This window comes from Mixophyes fleayi, chromosome 1 (assembly GCF_038048845.1).
Source record: "Mixophyes fleayi isolate aMixFle1 chromosome 1, aMixFle1.hap1, whole genome shotgun sequence".
In the NCBI taxonomy this organism is placed as follows: Eukaryota; Metazoa; Chordata; class Amphibia; order Anura; family Limnodynastidae; genus Mixophyes; species Mixophyes fleayi.
In genome coordinates this window covers 381,608,366-381,625,010 of record NC_134402.1, presented here as the reverse complement: position 1 = coordinate 381,625,010, position 16,645 = coordinate 381,608,366, and the positions used below count along the sequence as shown (strand labels likewise).

Here is a 16,645-nt window from a genome sequence, read left to right as displayed (position 1 = left end):
AATCCCAGTTGAAATCTATATTTGTGGCTGCGGGTTCTTCTTTTAGACCCACATTTGCTTCAGCTTGGGTTGCTAGAGCCATGGAAGCATGGGCAGACCACTGGCAGAGGCCTTACAGGACTCTGATTTACTTCCCCTGGCTTTGCATTTGAAGGAAGCATCGGGGTACCTTTATGAGGCGGCCCACAACACAGCGTCTGTGTCCTCCTCTATTCAGGCTGCATCTATTTCAGCAAGAAGAACGTTATGGCTGAAATCCTGGGAAGGAGATGCGGAATCAAAAAAGTCTGTTGAAGCCATTCCTTTTTCAGCAGCAGGTTTGTTCAGCCCGGAACTGGATACTATAATTTCCCAGGCAATGGGGCAAAAGCACTTCTTTTCCGGTATTCTCAATTAGGGCCCAGACTCCTTGTGTCAGCTCCTTTCGTCAGCCCTTTAGGGGGACCTCCTTGCCTAGAGGACAGTCCTTTAGAGGTAGACAACTAAATGCTCGAGGCTCCTCTGTCAGGGGCAGATCCTCGTTTGCAGCTAGGCGCCAAGCCTCCAAGACCCAGGAGAAGCCTGCGTCCTGACGACCACTCTACTCTGCCGGGGGTACCGCCAATGGGGGGACGTCTGTCTCTGTTTCGGGAACAATGGGCAGCGTCTTCCCAAGACCCTTGGATTCGGGGCATTATATCAAGGGGGTACATGATAGACCTGCTGGGTCCTGTACCACATTGTTTCTTTGTAACCCCTCTACCTCGAGATCCAACAAGAAAACAGGCATTACAGGCTTGTGTCGCCTCTCTTCTTTCGCAAAGAGTCATCTGCAGGGTCCCAGACAACCACAAGGGACAGGGGTTTTATTCAAATCTGTTTCTGGTCAAGAAGCCGGACGGGTCCTTTCGGCCCATTTTAAACCTAAAGAACCTCAATGTGCACTTACGGGTGGACAGATTTCGGATGGCATCCCTGAGGTCGGTAATAAACGGCTTAGTGAAGAATCAGTTTATGGCCTCCATAGACATAAAGGACGCATACCTCCACGTTCCCATTTGGAGTGACCATCAGTCTCTCCTAAGATTCACAGTGGGGTCCTCCCACTATCAGTTTCGGGCCCTTCCCTTCGGCCTCTCCACAGCTCCGAGGGTCTTCACGAAGATCATGTCGGTCATGGCGGCGTGTCTTCACTTAAAGGGAGTTCAGGTTGTGCCTTATTTGGACGATCTGCTCATCAAATCCTCCTCAGAGATTTGCTTACGTCAGCACTTATCCCTCACCTTGGCAGTCCTCGAGAGCCATGGATGGCTGATTAAACTTAAAGAAATCCCAGATGGTTCCGTGTCAACGCATGGTTTTCCTGGGCCTTATCATGGATACCAGTCGGCAGAAGGTGTTCCTGCCTACGGAGAAGATCAGTTCAGTCCGGGCTATAACAACTCAGGTCCCAATCCCTCAATTCATTTGTGCATGCGGCTGCTTGGGAAGATGGTGGCCTCCTTCGAAACGATCCCCTTCGGCCGGGCTCATTCTCGATGCTTCCAGTGGGATCTGTTACGGAAATGGTCAGGATCCCACATACACTTGGATCTCCAGAAGATTTCGCTGTCTCCGGGGGCGAGAGAATCGCTCCAGTGGTGGCTGAATCAGGATCACCTGTCGGTGGGCAGGTCTTTCGCTCCATGGTCATGGATCCTAGCTACGACAGATGCCAGCCTGAAAGGTTGGGGGGCGGTAATCCTGCACCTCCGGCTCCAGGGACTTTGTTCGGTTCAGGAATCAGCCTTATCAATAAACGTGTTGGAGTTGAAGGCAATTCTTTTGGCCCTTCGGGGGGGCCCAGTCCCTTCTTCAGGGCCACCCTGTCAGAGTTCAGTCCGACAATGCCGCGGCTGTGGCATATGTCAATAGGCAGGGAGGAACCAGGAGTGCAGCTGCAATGGAAATTGCAGCTCAGATTTTAGTTATGTTAACATAATAATATGTTCCAGTAATATCGTCAGTATTTATTCCAGGAATAAAGAATTGGGAGGCGGACTACCTAAGTCGAAATCAAATGATGCCGGGGGAGTGGTCACTACATCCGGAAGTATTTCAGTCTCTAGTTCTCTAGAGGTGGGGTCTTCCGGATATAGATCTCATAGCCTCCAGACACAACAAGAAAGTTCACAGGTTTTGCGCAAGAGCAAGAGTCCCCTTAGCGGTGGCAGTGGACGTAATGACGATGTCATGGGAGTTCAGGTTGGGATACCTGTTTCCTCCGATTCCCATCCTTCCTCACATGCTCAGACGAGTAAGGCAAGGCGGTCTGCCGGTAATTCTAATAGCTCCCTCATGGCCGCGCCGAGTGTGGTACGCGGACATAATCTCCATGGCGGAAGGACAAGGATTTCGTCTTCCGTCACGAGACGACCTTCTTCTTCAGGGTCCCTTCCGTCACCAGAATTTACCTCAGCTCAGTTTAACGGTATGGCTTTTGAAGCCAGCCTCTTGAGAGCTAGGGGCTTTTCCCCCAGTGTAGTGAACACTATGATGCGAGCAAGAAAGCCAGTTTCAGTTCGCATCTATCACCGGATTTGGCGAGCCTATATCAGATGGTGTGAAAATAGGACATGTCACACGTCTTCCTTTCGTCTCCCTCGCTTATTGGCTTTCCTTCAGGATGGGCTGGAAGCAGGGCTCCGTTTAGGTTCCCTAAAAGTTCAGTTATCGGCACTTTCAGTCTTTTTTCACCTGATATTAGCGGATTTGCCAGATATCAGGACTTTCCTTCAGGGAGTCTTACATATTCAGCCTCCCTATGTTCCGCCTACAACACCATGGGATCTTAACCTGGTACTGGATATGCTTAAAGGGCCTCCCTTTGAGCCTTTACTTGTGACAGATTTTAGGTGTTTGACCTGGAAGGTCGTCTTTCTTTTGGCAATTGCATCGGCACGTAGGGTGTCGGAATTGGGAGCTCTGTCTTGCCGGGAACCATATTTGTTTTTTCACGAGGGCAGAGCGGTTTTGAGAACACTCCCATCTTTTGTTCCAAAAGTGGTGTCCTCCTTCCATTTGAACCAGGAAATTGTATTTCCGTTTTTTTCATCTACTTCTCAGTCTGATCTGCGGTCTATGGAAAAGTTAAATGTGGTTAGGGCTCTCTGTATTTATGTCAAAAGAACATCTCAAATTCGACGAACCGATTCCCTGTTTGTCCTATATGATTCTAACAAAAGGGGCTGGCCAGCCTCTAAACAGTCCATTGCAAGATGGGTTACGGCAACTATTAAGCAGGCTTACATAAGAGAGACTTACGACCCATTCCACCAGATCGGTAGGGGCGTCATGGGCAGCAAGAAATGGGGCTTCTGCTGACCAGCTTTGCAGGGCAGCCACCTGGTCTTCTGTCCACACCTTTACCAAATTCTATCAATTTAATATATTCGCATCCGTGGATGCAAATTTCGCTCGTAGTGCTCTACGAGCGGGACTTTCAGAGCGGTCCCACCCTTAGGGGGCTGCTTTAGAACGTCCCCATGGTAAGCAGTGTCCCCCAGACTGGATGAAAGAGAAAAGAGGATTTTTATACTTACGTTAAATCTGTTTCTCTGATTCCGTCTGGGGGTTACTGCGATCCCTCCCTTCTGTCTTTCCTCTGTTTGCTCTTGGTTGATTGACCTATCTCCTTGAGCTTTTTGAATTAACTGAGGAGGAAGAGGCAGGGGGATTGTAGAGGGGAGGGGGTCTGTCAGCAGTTCTAAAGATTAACTAGCTAGGTGCCAACTCCTGTGCTCCCCTCCACAACCCATGGTAAGCAGTGTCCCCCAGACGGAATCAGAGAAACGGATTTAACGTAAGTATATAAATCCTCTATTTAATTGTTTTTCACAAACTATCTTGGGCAGAGTGACTGATACTAACAAACATTCCCTGCTTTATTGCACTTTACATCAGAATTAGGAACCCTGTAAGTCCTCTTGCTGTGACTTTCTCTTTCACAACCTCTGTTTTAGACCTCACAGTGCTGTATTGGCGGATATTTGTGTGTTTCTCCAGTACTGTGTTGGTCCTGCCAGTGTCACATGCTGTGACATTGCAGTGCTGCAGGAGGGTTGCAGAACTACAAAAAAAAAATCACTCACTGCTGTCTTAGTCGTTGTTGCAGAATATCCATAAATGCTTCTTTAGCATCTGCTCTGGTGACATATGTATGTATCACTGTCATTGGGCATGACACTCTCTGGGTGAGGGCATTGACATCATGGAAGTTATGCCTCCTCTCAAAAAAATGCAACATGGTGATCACTCTGTAGCATTAAGTAGTAATTAGCACTGACCTTTCCTTCTAAGGGAATGTCTGCACCAACCCAAGGCAAGAAAATGCACCCCACAACATTTTGGAACTACCAGAAACATTTGTTGTTAGAAACAAGTTGTGTAGCGTTCTTTAGGTTGGTGCTACATCCGCTCATCAGTTTGTTGAGAACATGGTGAAGGTTGAGCCATCTGACCATATTATCATCCACTGCTCGTTAGTCCATTGCTTGTTCTTCTTGCACCCTATAACTGTCAGATGTACATTGCAGATTGTATGATGAGTGGTTTATGAACTGAAACCCAAGTTCTTTTTAGTTGAAACTTACACTTCTTTCAATGCTTGATGTCCCTTATTTACCCAGGTGTTTCCATTTTCTATCGTCCACTACCTGTACGTGCATTGTAATACATGATTACAATCAGATAAATAAGGTTCAGAATTATTATAATTCATGTGTCTTTTATTTTGAACAGTTGTAGAAGTCTAAACAGAAAGAGAAAAAAAAACCTTCATAGACATGGGGCAGAATTCCCCTCTAGTGTATCTATGAGTTGATGACCGCGCTCACACCAATTTGGGTGTTCTCTGATCCCCTTGATCTGGTGGGATTTGCATCTTTTTGGAATTTGTAAACTCCAGGTGTTCACCCTCTCCTTTATAAAGTGTGGTTCTCATGCCAGACTTTAGTGATTACTAACACAGGATTTAAAAAAATATTCATACTGTGTTTTTTAGCATACCACAGTTACAAATGTTGTTTTTTTTATGACATTACTCTGTAAACCATGTTGTGTTCATTGGAAGTGCATTAGACATCTATATGTTGTGTTTGATAGCTTTACACAGTCATGCATTTTCACTTGCCAGTCTAAACTGGCAGTAGATGGTATTTTGTAATCATGCAAAATGTTGAGTGTGGTTAGTTAATAAATAATTGTCTCTTTGCATATGTGTGTGTGTGTATGTATATATATATATATATATATATATATATATATATGTGTGTGTGTATATGTATGTGTATATATAGGTATTTATATGATTTTGTATATTTCCTTATGTATTTACCTAGTTGACTACAGACACAGTGAAACAAGTGCATCTCCGTTAATGGTAGCAGCTGGACGGGGTTTTTTAAGCCAAGTAGAACAGCTTATTAGCATGGGAGCCAACGTCCATGGCAAAGCATCAAATGGATGGTAATTGTTGTATGCGCTGTTCGTTTTAATCAAATTACTTGATCCAAAATTAATTTTGGTATTTAAATTATTACTATTTGTGATATATATTTTCTTACTGAGTAAATTTATTATAGTTGTAGCACACATATAGTATCAACTTTATGTTACAGTTAATACATAATTTGCATCTTAATGGGAACATCATATATATCAATGATATTATTTGATCTGAAATTATGTGTTTGGGCAATGGTTCTTTGTAAATGCAAAGTAACTTTTACTAAGAATGATCTTGGAAACACATGCAAGTCTAAGGTGGTGTGGTTTACTTGTGTCTCCCCGGCTGTACTGTGCTTTACTTACATGTGAGCGCTCCTGAGCTGCCTCTCCAAGCGCAAGTGGGCACCAGTATAACATGCGCTCAGCTCAGAATATTTCCTCAAAAAGCATTGATATCGAGCATGGCAAATTTAATCAAAGTCACTTTTGTATGTGGTGCAAATGGACTCCTGTCCAACTGTAAATCAGGCCCACAGTCTTTTCAGTGTTGCGGAGAATAGCAGAAACTTACTCTTACTGGAGATGGCAAATAATCCACGTTCTATGTAGTTAGTAAGAGTGATATGTTGGCTTACTGTGATATGACAGATAGAGATCTATGAAATGGTTTTGTTTTGTTCTATATTGCCTTTAAAGGGGAACGCCACCATTTATAAAAATTTGATGTGCCAGTACTATGCTCAGGGCCGGATTAAGGGAATGGAGGCCCCTGGGCCAAGGGGGCCTCCATTCCTCCGTGAGTGAGGGCCCCCCCGTGATCCGAACTGCCCGCGCCCCGCTCTCCCCCCCCCCCCCCCCCCCTCTGCACTTACCTCTTTCTCTGGCGCGCTGTACTCTCTTTACTGAGGAGATCTCGTGAGACTCACGAGATCTCAGTAAGGAGACTACAGCGCGCCGGAGAAGGACCGCAGTGAAAGTGCTCAGCAGCACCCCCGACCGATCAATACTGCTGCTGAGCACTTTCAAGGGCCCCCTGGATGCCATAGGCCCCTGGGCTGTAGCCCAGTTAGCCCTATGGTTAATCCGGCCCTGACTATGCTATAACATGTTGTTTTGTTATAAATCATCTTTTTCTCTTTCCTACCATTGGGGGACACTGCGAGACATTGGGTATAGTAGGTGGTACTAGGAGTTTAGCCACTTGCACTTGTTTAATTCACACACTTCTCCCCTACAATGCCCCTCCTCTCCTCCAGATACCTCAGGTTTTTTCTAAGTGCCTAGGAGATAGGTCACGTAGGTATAGGCTCCTGCCTATACTTGTGTTAGTTTTAGGTTTTCATATTTTTATTTTTAATTCCTTTACAGGTACAGCGCAGGGATCAATCCTAAACCCAGAGGAATGAATAGCCTGTTGGCTTCCTTCACTCTGGGTCCCTGCGCAAGGTAAGCAGCAGCCTGGCTCACTAGCCTAGCACCACTGCCGGCAGTCTTCCCCTAGAAGTGAGCACTTGGACCACAAAATATAAGTCTGCAATACAGGCAGCAGCTAGTCAAAGCCAGCAATGCAATTAGACGGCCATATAGACTGCCACGGTCATAATCTTTAGTACAGGCGGGGAGTGAAGCTGCAGTAGCCTCTCCTTCCCGCCTGACGGACATGCCGACAAATCTCACCCCCCCCCCCCCATGGAACAGGGAGAGCAGCGAGCAAACGAGCAGGGGGGACAGCGAAGCGATCGTATTCCATAGGAGGCGATTATCTCGTTATTGCTCCCTGCAGTCCGGGCACCATAATTTAAGGCAGAGGATGTAGTCTAATAGCCGACAGCCATACTTCGTATGCGCGTACGGCGGTCATTTCTGGAGACTGGGGCACAGACATACATCGTGCTGCTTGCTGTCACCACTCTGCTTCTCCTCTGCCGATATCTCTGTATTGTTTTACTTGTTTAATCCTTTAAACGAAGTTAAACTTGTTAAGTCTCTATTTGGACATAGACTAGGACTGTTTGAGTCTTAGGACTTGGTGTATAATACTTAGGAATTACAGAGAGCATCTATAAATATTTAAATGCTGTATTTGTTGTGACTTTGTGTCTTTACATTTCAATATGTCTGCAAAGGGGACTTCCAAGAATAAGGACCATTCCCCAGCAGACACCCACTGGTATGTCTGTGCTGTATTATACATGTGCCAAATGTATTTCTAAATGATCTTTTGGACAGCCTATCCAAGATGCTCTTTGTACCGTTTGCGAAGCTGAGATCCAGGCGCACCGTGCTCAGACTCAGGCGTCAGCAACTCTGGAGGAACCGCTCTGGGCTAGATCACTGGCAACAGCCATTGATGAGTTCACTAAGGTGATGTTACGGTCCACTGAGGTATGTGAAGCTTCCATTTTTCACAGTTCTGCACACTCTGGCTGTTGCAGGCACATCCTCACAGTCGGAATCTCCTCAGGGAGCGGAACACTTACTTACTGTCTCTCATAGGGACAAGCAATTTATTTCAGAGGTGGTCCAGGGGCAGGATGAATATTTGGACCATTCCTCAGCAGATGATGGTGAATTGGATTTTATTTTGCAGGAAGATGATACAGTTAGCCCTGTAGATTCTGCATCTACCTCATTTTAGGCATCAGACATACTTTAGGTTTTGCAGTGTTTAAAAAGACTAAGTCGTAGGTAGCATGTTTCCCACCATCCCCACAGATGATGGACATGTCTGACGCCTGGCAGAAGCCAAATAAACAAATTTAAGTCACTTTACCCTCTCCTGGCACAGGACTTAAATAGGAGGCTTACTCTAGGGTTGACACCCCTGTAGATCGTTTGTCCTCCTCTCCGGCTATTCCCGCGGGAGTGGGTTTTCCTTGAGGGACACCACTGATTAAAAGTGTGACCAGGCCCTCCACTCAGCTTATGTAGCGGCAGGTACTTTGTTTAGAACCAATATGGCTGTAGCTTGGACTAACAAAGCTTTCCAGCAATGGTCAACAGTTAGTCAGAGGTATCCATTGTGATGTTCCTGGATCAGAACTTCTCACTTTAGCTGAACATATACAGGAATCTTCAGATTCTGTGGGTCAGGCAGCCATGGATGCTGTGGCTATTAATTCCAGCTTTTTGGCCCTCATCGCCTGCCTGTCGTACCTTATGGTTACGCTCTTGGGCAGTGGAAGCTGACTAAAAGAGAACATTAGAAGGCTTGCCTTTTGATAGTATTACTATGTTTGGGTCAGAGTTAGAAAAGGTTATCTAGGTGGCCACTGGAGGTAAGAGCACCTCTCTTCCCATCAGCTCCACTAGACCACGACAGGGTCGTTTTTGGTCATTTCATCCCTTTGTAAGAGGGCCGGGTACCCCGTCTCGAAGTCAATCCTCGGCCTCCAGGGGAGCACGTTGTAGAGGCAGAGGCATTGTTAGGCAAGGAGCCACGAGACTGGGAGTCAAGCCTGCAGCAGGACAGACTCCCTCCTGGTGGGAGCGCGTCGCCAGTAGTGGGCATCCACCACGGATGTTTGGGTGCGGGGAATTGTGTCCCGTGACTATGTCATAGACCTAGTCCAATTTCCACAGCAGAGGTTCTTCAGCAGAGCCCCCCCACTTTATCCCATTAGGCTCAAGGCACTTCAGGAGGCCATCCAGAAGCTGCTAGGTACCAGGTTCACTGTCCAGGTCTTTTAGCAGGAAAGAGGTCAGGGGTTTTGTTCCAACCTCTTCCTGGTAGCCAAACCGGACTGGTCATTCCATCCCATTTTAAACCTGCAGTCTGTAAACTAGCAGGTCAGACTTCAAAATTTTTGGATAGAATCCCTTCGTACTGTCATTGCAGGAATGTATCCAAACATTTTCAAGATTTTACAGGTTGCAGGGCTTTGCATCGACCGATGCAAGCTTTGGGCACAGGGTATTGGGCTCAGACGTTCCAGAGAAATCCCTCCCTTAGGGCAGCTTTGGTATGTCCCTAATGTCTCGCAGTGACCTCCAATGGTAGGAAAGAGAAAAAAGGATTTTTACTCACCGTAAAATCTGTTTATCTGACTCCATTAGGGGACACTGCGCACCCTCCCTTGCTCTGTAAATAGTTCTGTTCAGTTATGGCTATTTTGGACCTGTTGGCCTTTTTCTCATATGCTTGGTTATACAAAACTGAGTTATCTGCAGGAGAGGAGGGGAATAGTCGGGGAGGAGTGTAAGTGCCTAAACTTTTACTACTACCTACAATACCCAATGTCTCGCAGTGTCCCCCAAATGGAGTCAGAGAAACAGATTTTACGGTGAGTAAAAATCCTATTTTATTATTTTCAGAATACAGTTCCTCTGCTCTCGTGTATGATGCATCATACCCTACCATCATCATTGATTTTTTTTTTTTACATTTAGAAATCAGTGACATTCCCAGTATGTAGCTGTGGGATTGTATAGCTGATCTTTGGGTGGTTGGGGGATAGTTTCCTTTGGTATTAAAGTCATTTATCTGTTTCATGAGCGAGCCGAGATTCTGTATTTTAAAAACTATGGGACAAACGTATGTTCTTCTGTTTTCAAAGCAGTTCATTAGCGTATAGTGAAATTCGTTTTTAGTTGAAAAACCCCTTTAAGGATACGATTGTCATTCTGCATGTTTAATAAGGCTTCAGCCATTACATGTGAAATATTGTGTAAAGAAATAGATGGTGAGCTCAGTGTCATGACAGAAATTATGTTAACTTTGTTTACCCAACACTTTACAATTAATGTTCACTTCAGATGAGACCTGCAAGCAAGCAAATGGATTCTTAGGAAGGCATTATATTGCTATTTCTAATAAAATATCAGTGCAGGGGTAGGAGGCTGGTTTAGCAGACGTTTTGTATCACGGTAGAAATTGCAACTGTTTGAGAAGTATCTGCATGCTTTGTTTTTTAAACACTATAAACACAATTTGAAATTGTTTTTCAGTATTACATATTGGGTTTTTTTGCAGGACGGCTCTGGACTGGGGTAAACACTTTGAACAGAATGATGTTGTTGACCTGTTGGAGTCCTATAGGTAAATAAGATGCTCCATGTTTTGCTTCCTTGTGCACACAGTCCAGTAACACGTGGATTATGCTTTCCATTTAAAGGACATTTTATTTTCTTCTAGTTGGTGAATCTTTCTTATACCGTACTATTTCTTAGAAGGTATTCTTATTGTCACATAACGCCCCATGAATGGTCATGGAGAGATCTGGCAGAGATTACCAACAAAATCCAGGCTAAATTTCCCTCACCCGATCACTAGTCTATCTACACCTCATGATTCTTAGAATTCTTGCTGTTTCTGTCCTGATAACATTTTCTAGAATAGAGGATTAGAATAAACACCACCTCATAGGTAACCTGTTTCGTGGGCATTCCCGTAATATTGACTGATTCTGTTGGTCTATGGATGACTTGTGTTGTTGGTGTAGTGCATCACTGGAGCCTGGTAGTCTGGATGAAAGTTCATTGGTGCAGGATGATAGCAGCGACCTGACTGCGGAGGAGCAGGAACTCCTTTCAGCTTACCACCACAGTTTTGACGACGAAAAAGTGGACCTTGATCTGATCATGCATATACTTCATAACATATCCCAAAGCAATGAACCAGGTACTGTCTGCTTTTATCTGTATGCGTGTGAAAAATAGCCATTAGAAAGGATAATTAGTGTATGAGACACAACGATTGGAATTAAAAATGTGTATTTGAAAGAGCTCTTATAATTGATAATGAAACCTATATTACATTTTAATGTCGCCTCTGGATAGATGGAGTAATGTTAGTGTCACTGTGTAAATCACACAGTGACACATAATGATTTTTGCAATTGATTCACTTAATCCTTAGTTGTGGTGCACTGTTTACTGCAGCAAACACTACTCCATCTGCGTCAATCTGCGGGCAGTGGAGGATATATTCATTTGAGATTAGAACTGCCCGTACACATCTAAATAAAGAAGTGTATAATGTTTATGTATTCAACATGCTGTTTATTATTTGTTTCCTAAGGGGCTGTACTGATATTTCTCCCGGGGTACGATGAAATTGTAGGATTAAGAGATCGCATCTTGTATGATGACCAGAGATTTGCTGATAATGCTCACAGGTGAATAACATTTTCAAGTATGATTTTCATATACTCGTCATTTTTTCTAATCTTTATTTATAATATAAAGCTATACAGATACATGAATATATGAGAAAACACATATTTACAGTATATAATGTAAGACTTTAGCTATCTATGGTCGCTATGGTTCTACAGTTGAATTAATAAGGTAGGCCTAAACTGATTGGGGGAGAGGAAAGAAGAAAGAGGGAAGAAGAAAAAAGAATAATAAAAGAGAATAAAAGGTTGAGGTTAATGGTGAGGAGAAACTGGAAGAGCAAGGAAGAGTGAAACAAGAATAGACACTGGAGGTCCAAGAAAGCCACCCTGAAGTGATCTTCTAGACTGTTGCAGCATCAACCCATCAACAAAAACATGAAGAATAATATCAAGTGGGAAAAAACTTCAAGGGTTAAAAACCCCAAACCCAAATTGTTTAACCCTTGTACACAAACCCAAGGGTTAAAAAATTGAGGCAGGGGGCAGTTTAATAATTTGGAGCATCTAAGCATTACACATAAGGATGATGATTGCTTGTTTTCGAACCAGAGAAACCAAGAAGTTAAAAGTGCCTGATGTCCTCCATAAGGGAGAGCAGGATCCTTCATCTGCATTATATAATTGACCAGAGTTGCCCATTGTTTTACTGTAGTGGGGATGTTGATGATGGATATTGAACTCCTTAACTAGATGGCTTTTACTGGCCCATTTAAAAGTTGTTATGGTGATATACATAAAAGATCAACTCAACTACAAGCAGGACATCAGAGACTCAAAATCCTAATCATGTTTTACCCATAGAGAGCAGTGCCCCTCTCATTTTCACACCTCCAGTGCATCAGAGAAGCTGGGGGATAGATTTTGGGGTAAATGTAAACCTTCTAAAAAGTAAATGTGGAGATCTTACCAATGGCGACCAATCGGATTCAAGCCAACATTTATCCCTGTATAGTAACCTGTCAGAACCTTATACCATGTCACTAAGATCTTAAAACCAGCCTCCTGGAATTTGCAGGTGACTTGGGAGTTAGGAGAGAAGATAAATATCCTTTCCTATTGTTTAGGTGCACATGTAAATCCTCCACTTCTAAACACACAGAGATAATGTCAGTGATTTGGTGCACCCTTCCCAAACCTGTTCAAAATGATTCATAAAGAAGGCTTATAGGCAAATGTGTCATCCTCAAGGGAGTCCCAAGAAATACCTCATCTGACAATATTGTAAATTGCTCTAGTTGGCATTGTCTAGGTGAGACTTGAGGACTTTAAGGGAAGTCCCAACCCGTATCATTCATGCAGTATTCGTAGATTGTCCAAAACCATCCATAGTCGAAGGACCTTTTGGACATTGCCAGAGGAAAGGCAGGATTACAAGTTATTGAATAAGCGGGGGGGTGGGGGGGGGAAAATGTAGGTCTTTTGGGGGGAACATTTCCTCATAATTGACACAGTGGGCCCTGACCTTGGTGGCTTTAATCTGCTGTAAAATTCTATTTCTCTTTCATCCAGTCTGGGGGACACTTCTTACCATGGGTTGTGGAGGAGAGCACGGGAGTTGGTACCTAGCTAGTTAATCTTTAGCACTGCTGACAGACCCTTCCCCTCTACAATCCCCCTGCCTCTTCCTCTTCCTGTCCGTTTTTTCTAGGTGCCCAAAGGAGTTGGACTTGTTTAGAAACAGCTAGTGATTTATTTTATTTTATTTTTAATAACTTTAATTTTTCTTTATTTTTAGACATAGAGTTAGGTTAGGGCAGAGCTGGGAGTGTGTTTTATATATAGAGAGCACACTCACAGAAACTGGGCAGCGGTGACCGGACTCTGTCAGAGGGAGCAGACTGCTCTCAATGGCTGAGCATTAGCGGTCACAGTACAGAGTGACAAGCGGTCTCCCGGACCGCTGTCATCCTTGCAGGCTCCAACGATAACCGGCGCTGCCATTATAGGCATAGAGCGCCGCTTATCGGATTCCCTCGCCAGCGGCCAAGATGACATCATTCGTCCGCGGAGGTGCACAGAAGGAGGAGAGTCGGGGGCCATACCAAGATCCCCCCTCAGGAAAATAGGAGGGGGCATCGGGGTATTTAACGCTGCAGGAGACGTCTTCAAGGAGTCTCCATAACTCTGCCAGAAATAAGGATAAGTTTCTTTTTAAAAAAAAAAAAAAATAGAGGAGAGACAGAAAGCTGCAGAGGGGTGACTATCACAGAGTTTCCCTGCTCTGCAGCACAAGTGGTACAGTCGGGTCTTCTGGCGCCAAGAGAAGCCCGGGAAGGAACTTATCTTGGAGGGAGCAGACACCAGGACACTGCTGTTGGACTTCTCCCCTGTGGGGCCCTTTTGGCTAAGTACCAAAAACCTTTCTTTAACCATTTACAAACTGTATTTTGTGGTTACAAGAGGGAGGCTAGTAAGGATTATTGTATTTTCTTACTTGCACATATATCTTTTTATTTGTTACACACATACAAGTACAACTTTTATTACAGATTAGTTGGTTACTTGTTGTTTACTCTGTCTCTCTCAAAATATCTTTATCTAAGTGTGTTTGGTGTACTTTTCCTTTTAAAATGTCAGAAAAGGGAAAAGGCCCTATGGCTAAATATTTTACATGTTCCAGATGTAAAGTTAAATTACCACGTGGGCAGAAAGACCCGTTGGCGCTCTGCTCAGTCTGTGAAGAAGAGGTCCCCTCTGCGCAAACCCAGCTCCTTCCAGCCCCACTGACGGAGGAACCGGCCTGGGTGGCTTCCCTGACACAGACGGTTTCCTCCTTAGCACAGATGATCTCCCAATCTACTCAATTGTTATCTAGTGTGGCAGCCTCTGTGACTAATAATGCTATTACACCTGTGGTGCTCCCTGCTGCCACGGTTTCTACTGAAACGGCTATAGCAGGACCTTCCTCCTTTCTTACGGACCAGCCACCTGTACCCACAGAACCTGTATGGTCCTCAGCATTTATAAAGGGTTTGGACAGACTTAACCAGTTACTTGAATCCCCAAACCTGCCCCCAGTTAAAAGAAAGCAGCTTAGATCCGCTAATCCTCTCGTGGTCCTTTCAGATTCTGAGGGATTTTCAGAAGAGGAAAGAGAATCAAATTTGGATTCTGACCAGGTTCAACCCTTGGAACAAGAAGAAAACACTAAATATCAGTTTAATGATGATTTGGTTTTAGCGGTGAGGCAGGCGTTGGACCTCCCAGAAATGGAGGATCCTAGTCCTAGAGACAGAAGTCTCTTTAAGAAGGCCAAAAGGAAGGTTATTCGGTTTCCCCCTTCTGTAGAATTCAAAGATATTGCAGAGGGAGCCTGGAAACAGCCTGATAAAAAGTTCTCTGTTCCAAAGAGGTTCTCTTCCCTGTATCCATTACAGGAGGAGGACGTTGTTCGCTGGGAGGAAATTCCGAAAGTAGATACTCCAGTAGCCCGTTTGGCCCGACACACTCTCCTTCCATCCCCGGGCTCAGCAACTCTGAAAGATACCACTGACCGCAGAGTGGAATCCCAGTTAAAATCTATTTCTCTTTCATCCGGTCTGGGGGACACTGCTTACCATGGGTTGTGGAGGGGAGCTTGGGAGTTGGCACCTAACTAGTTAAACTTTAGTACTGCTGACAGACCCCTCCCCTCTACAATCCCCCTGCCTCTTCCAGTTTTTTTTAGGTGTCCTGGAGTTGGGGCAGTGTTTTTAGTACTTCGTGTAAATTTAAAAAAAAAATATTTTCTTTTATTTGATTTTTTACTTTTTTCACAGGTGGCAGCGCTGGAGTGTGTTCTACTATAGAGAACACACTCACAGCAGGGCAGCGCAGGCATTCCCCTGTCAGATGAGAGCCAGCGGCTCTCACTGACAGGGACTGGAGAAGAAGAGAAGGGTGCCTGATTGAGGAGTGACAAGCGGTCTCAGGGACCGCTGCACTCCTCCAGCCTCCCCAATAACCGGCGCTGCCATTACAGGCATAGAGCGCCGGTTGTCGGATACTGAGAACGCCGGCGGCCATCTTGGAATCACTCACTTGGCTGAAGGGAGAGGAGTGAAGGGGACCATACCAAGATTCCCCCCCTCATACAGAGGAGGGGGGTGTCAGGTATCTTCACTGCGGAGACCATCTGTCTCCACTACTCTGCCACGTTTCCAGAAAAAACTTTTTATTTTTGCATCAGCAATTTGGAGAGGGGGGAGCTAGAGCATAGAGTTCCCCCCCTCCTTCCAGAGAGAGAGATGGTCTTTCCCAGGCTTCTGGCGCCAAGACAAGCCCGGGAGAGTGAACAGAGCTGAGGGAGAAAGCACAGGACTGCTGTTAGACTTCTCCCCTTTTGTGGCCTATGGGCTAAGTATCACCTTTAATTAAACACTTCTCTAATGTTTTAATAACTGGGCTAGTAGGATTTACATTATAGTCTCCTACTAGCTTAAATACTTTGTGGTGTTTAACTATTACAAGTTCAACTTTTATATAAAGATCAGTTGATTACTTGTTTTTTATATTTGTTCTTCCATACATTTCTTTCTCTCTCCCTCTCTCATCTCTCTCTGTTTACTCAGCTAGATTTATAATTTAGTCTGTGTGTTTGGTGTACCTTCCTTTACAAGAATGACAGATAAGGGAAAGGGCCCCATGGCAAAATACTTCACATGCTCAAAGTGTCATGTAAAATTACCTTGTGGCCAGAAGGACCCGTTAGTGCTCTGCTCTGCATGCGAAGCAGGGGTTCCCACTGCGCATACCCAGCAGGTTTCAGCCCCACCGACGGAGGAACCGGCCTGGGTGACCTCCCTGACACAGTCCGTTTCCTCCTTAGCTCAGATGGTTTTTCAGTCAAATCAGTTGCTAACTACTGTAGCAACTTCGGTGGCTAATAATGCTAACCCACAGTCAGACCTCCCAGCTTCCTCAGGTTCGAGTGGATCGGGTTTGCCGGGACCTTCCTCATTACAGCCTGACCCAGCCCCTGTTCTTACAGAATCGGCATGGTCTACAGCTTTTTTAAAAGGTTTGAACAAGCTTAACCAGTTGCTTGATTCCCCTAATACCCCGCCTGCTAAAAGAAAGAG

The 16,645-nt window shown here is 44.8% G+C and overlaps 1 protein-coding gene across 4 annotated transcripts in view; it reads left to right on the top strand.

Moving 5' to 3' along the window:
- The window catches only part of YTHDC2 (YTH N6-methyladenosine RNA binding protein C2), a 100,098-nt gene that overhangs the window by 38,694 nt on the left and 44,759 nt on the right, over positions 1-16,645 (top strand). For all 4 annotated transcript variants that reach the window (XM_075179678.1, XM_075179670.1, XM_075179686.1 and 1 more), the window contains exons 12-15: positions 5,358-5,484; positions 10,439-10,504; positions 10,908-11,086; positions 11,486-11,582. In XM_075179678.1, coding sequence (XP_075035779.1) covers positions 5,358-5,484; positions 10,439-10,504; positions 10,908-11,086; positions 11,486-11,582 — 469 coding nt within the window. The remainder of the gene's footprint in view (positions 1-5,357; positions 5,485-10,438; positions 10,505-10,907; positions 11,087-11,485; positions 11,583-16,645) is intronic.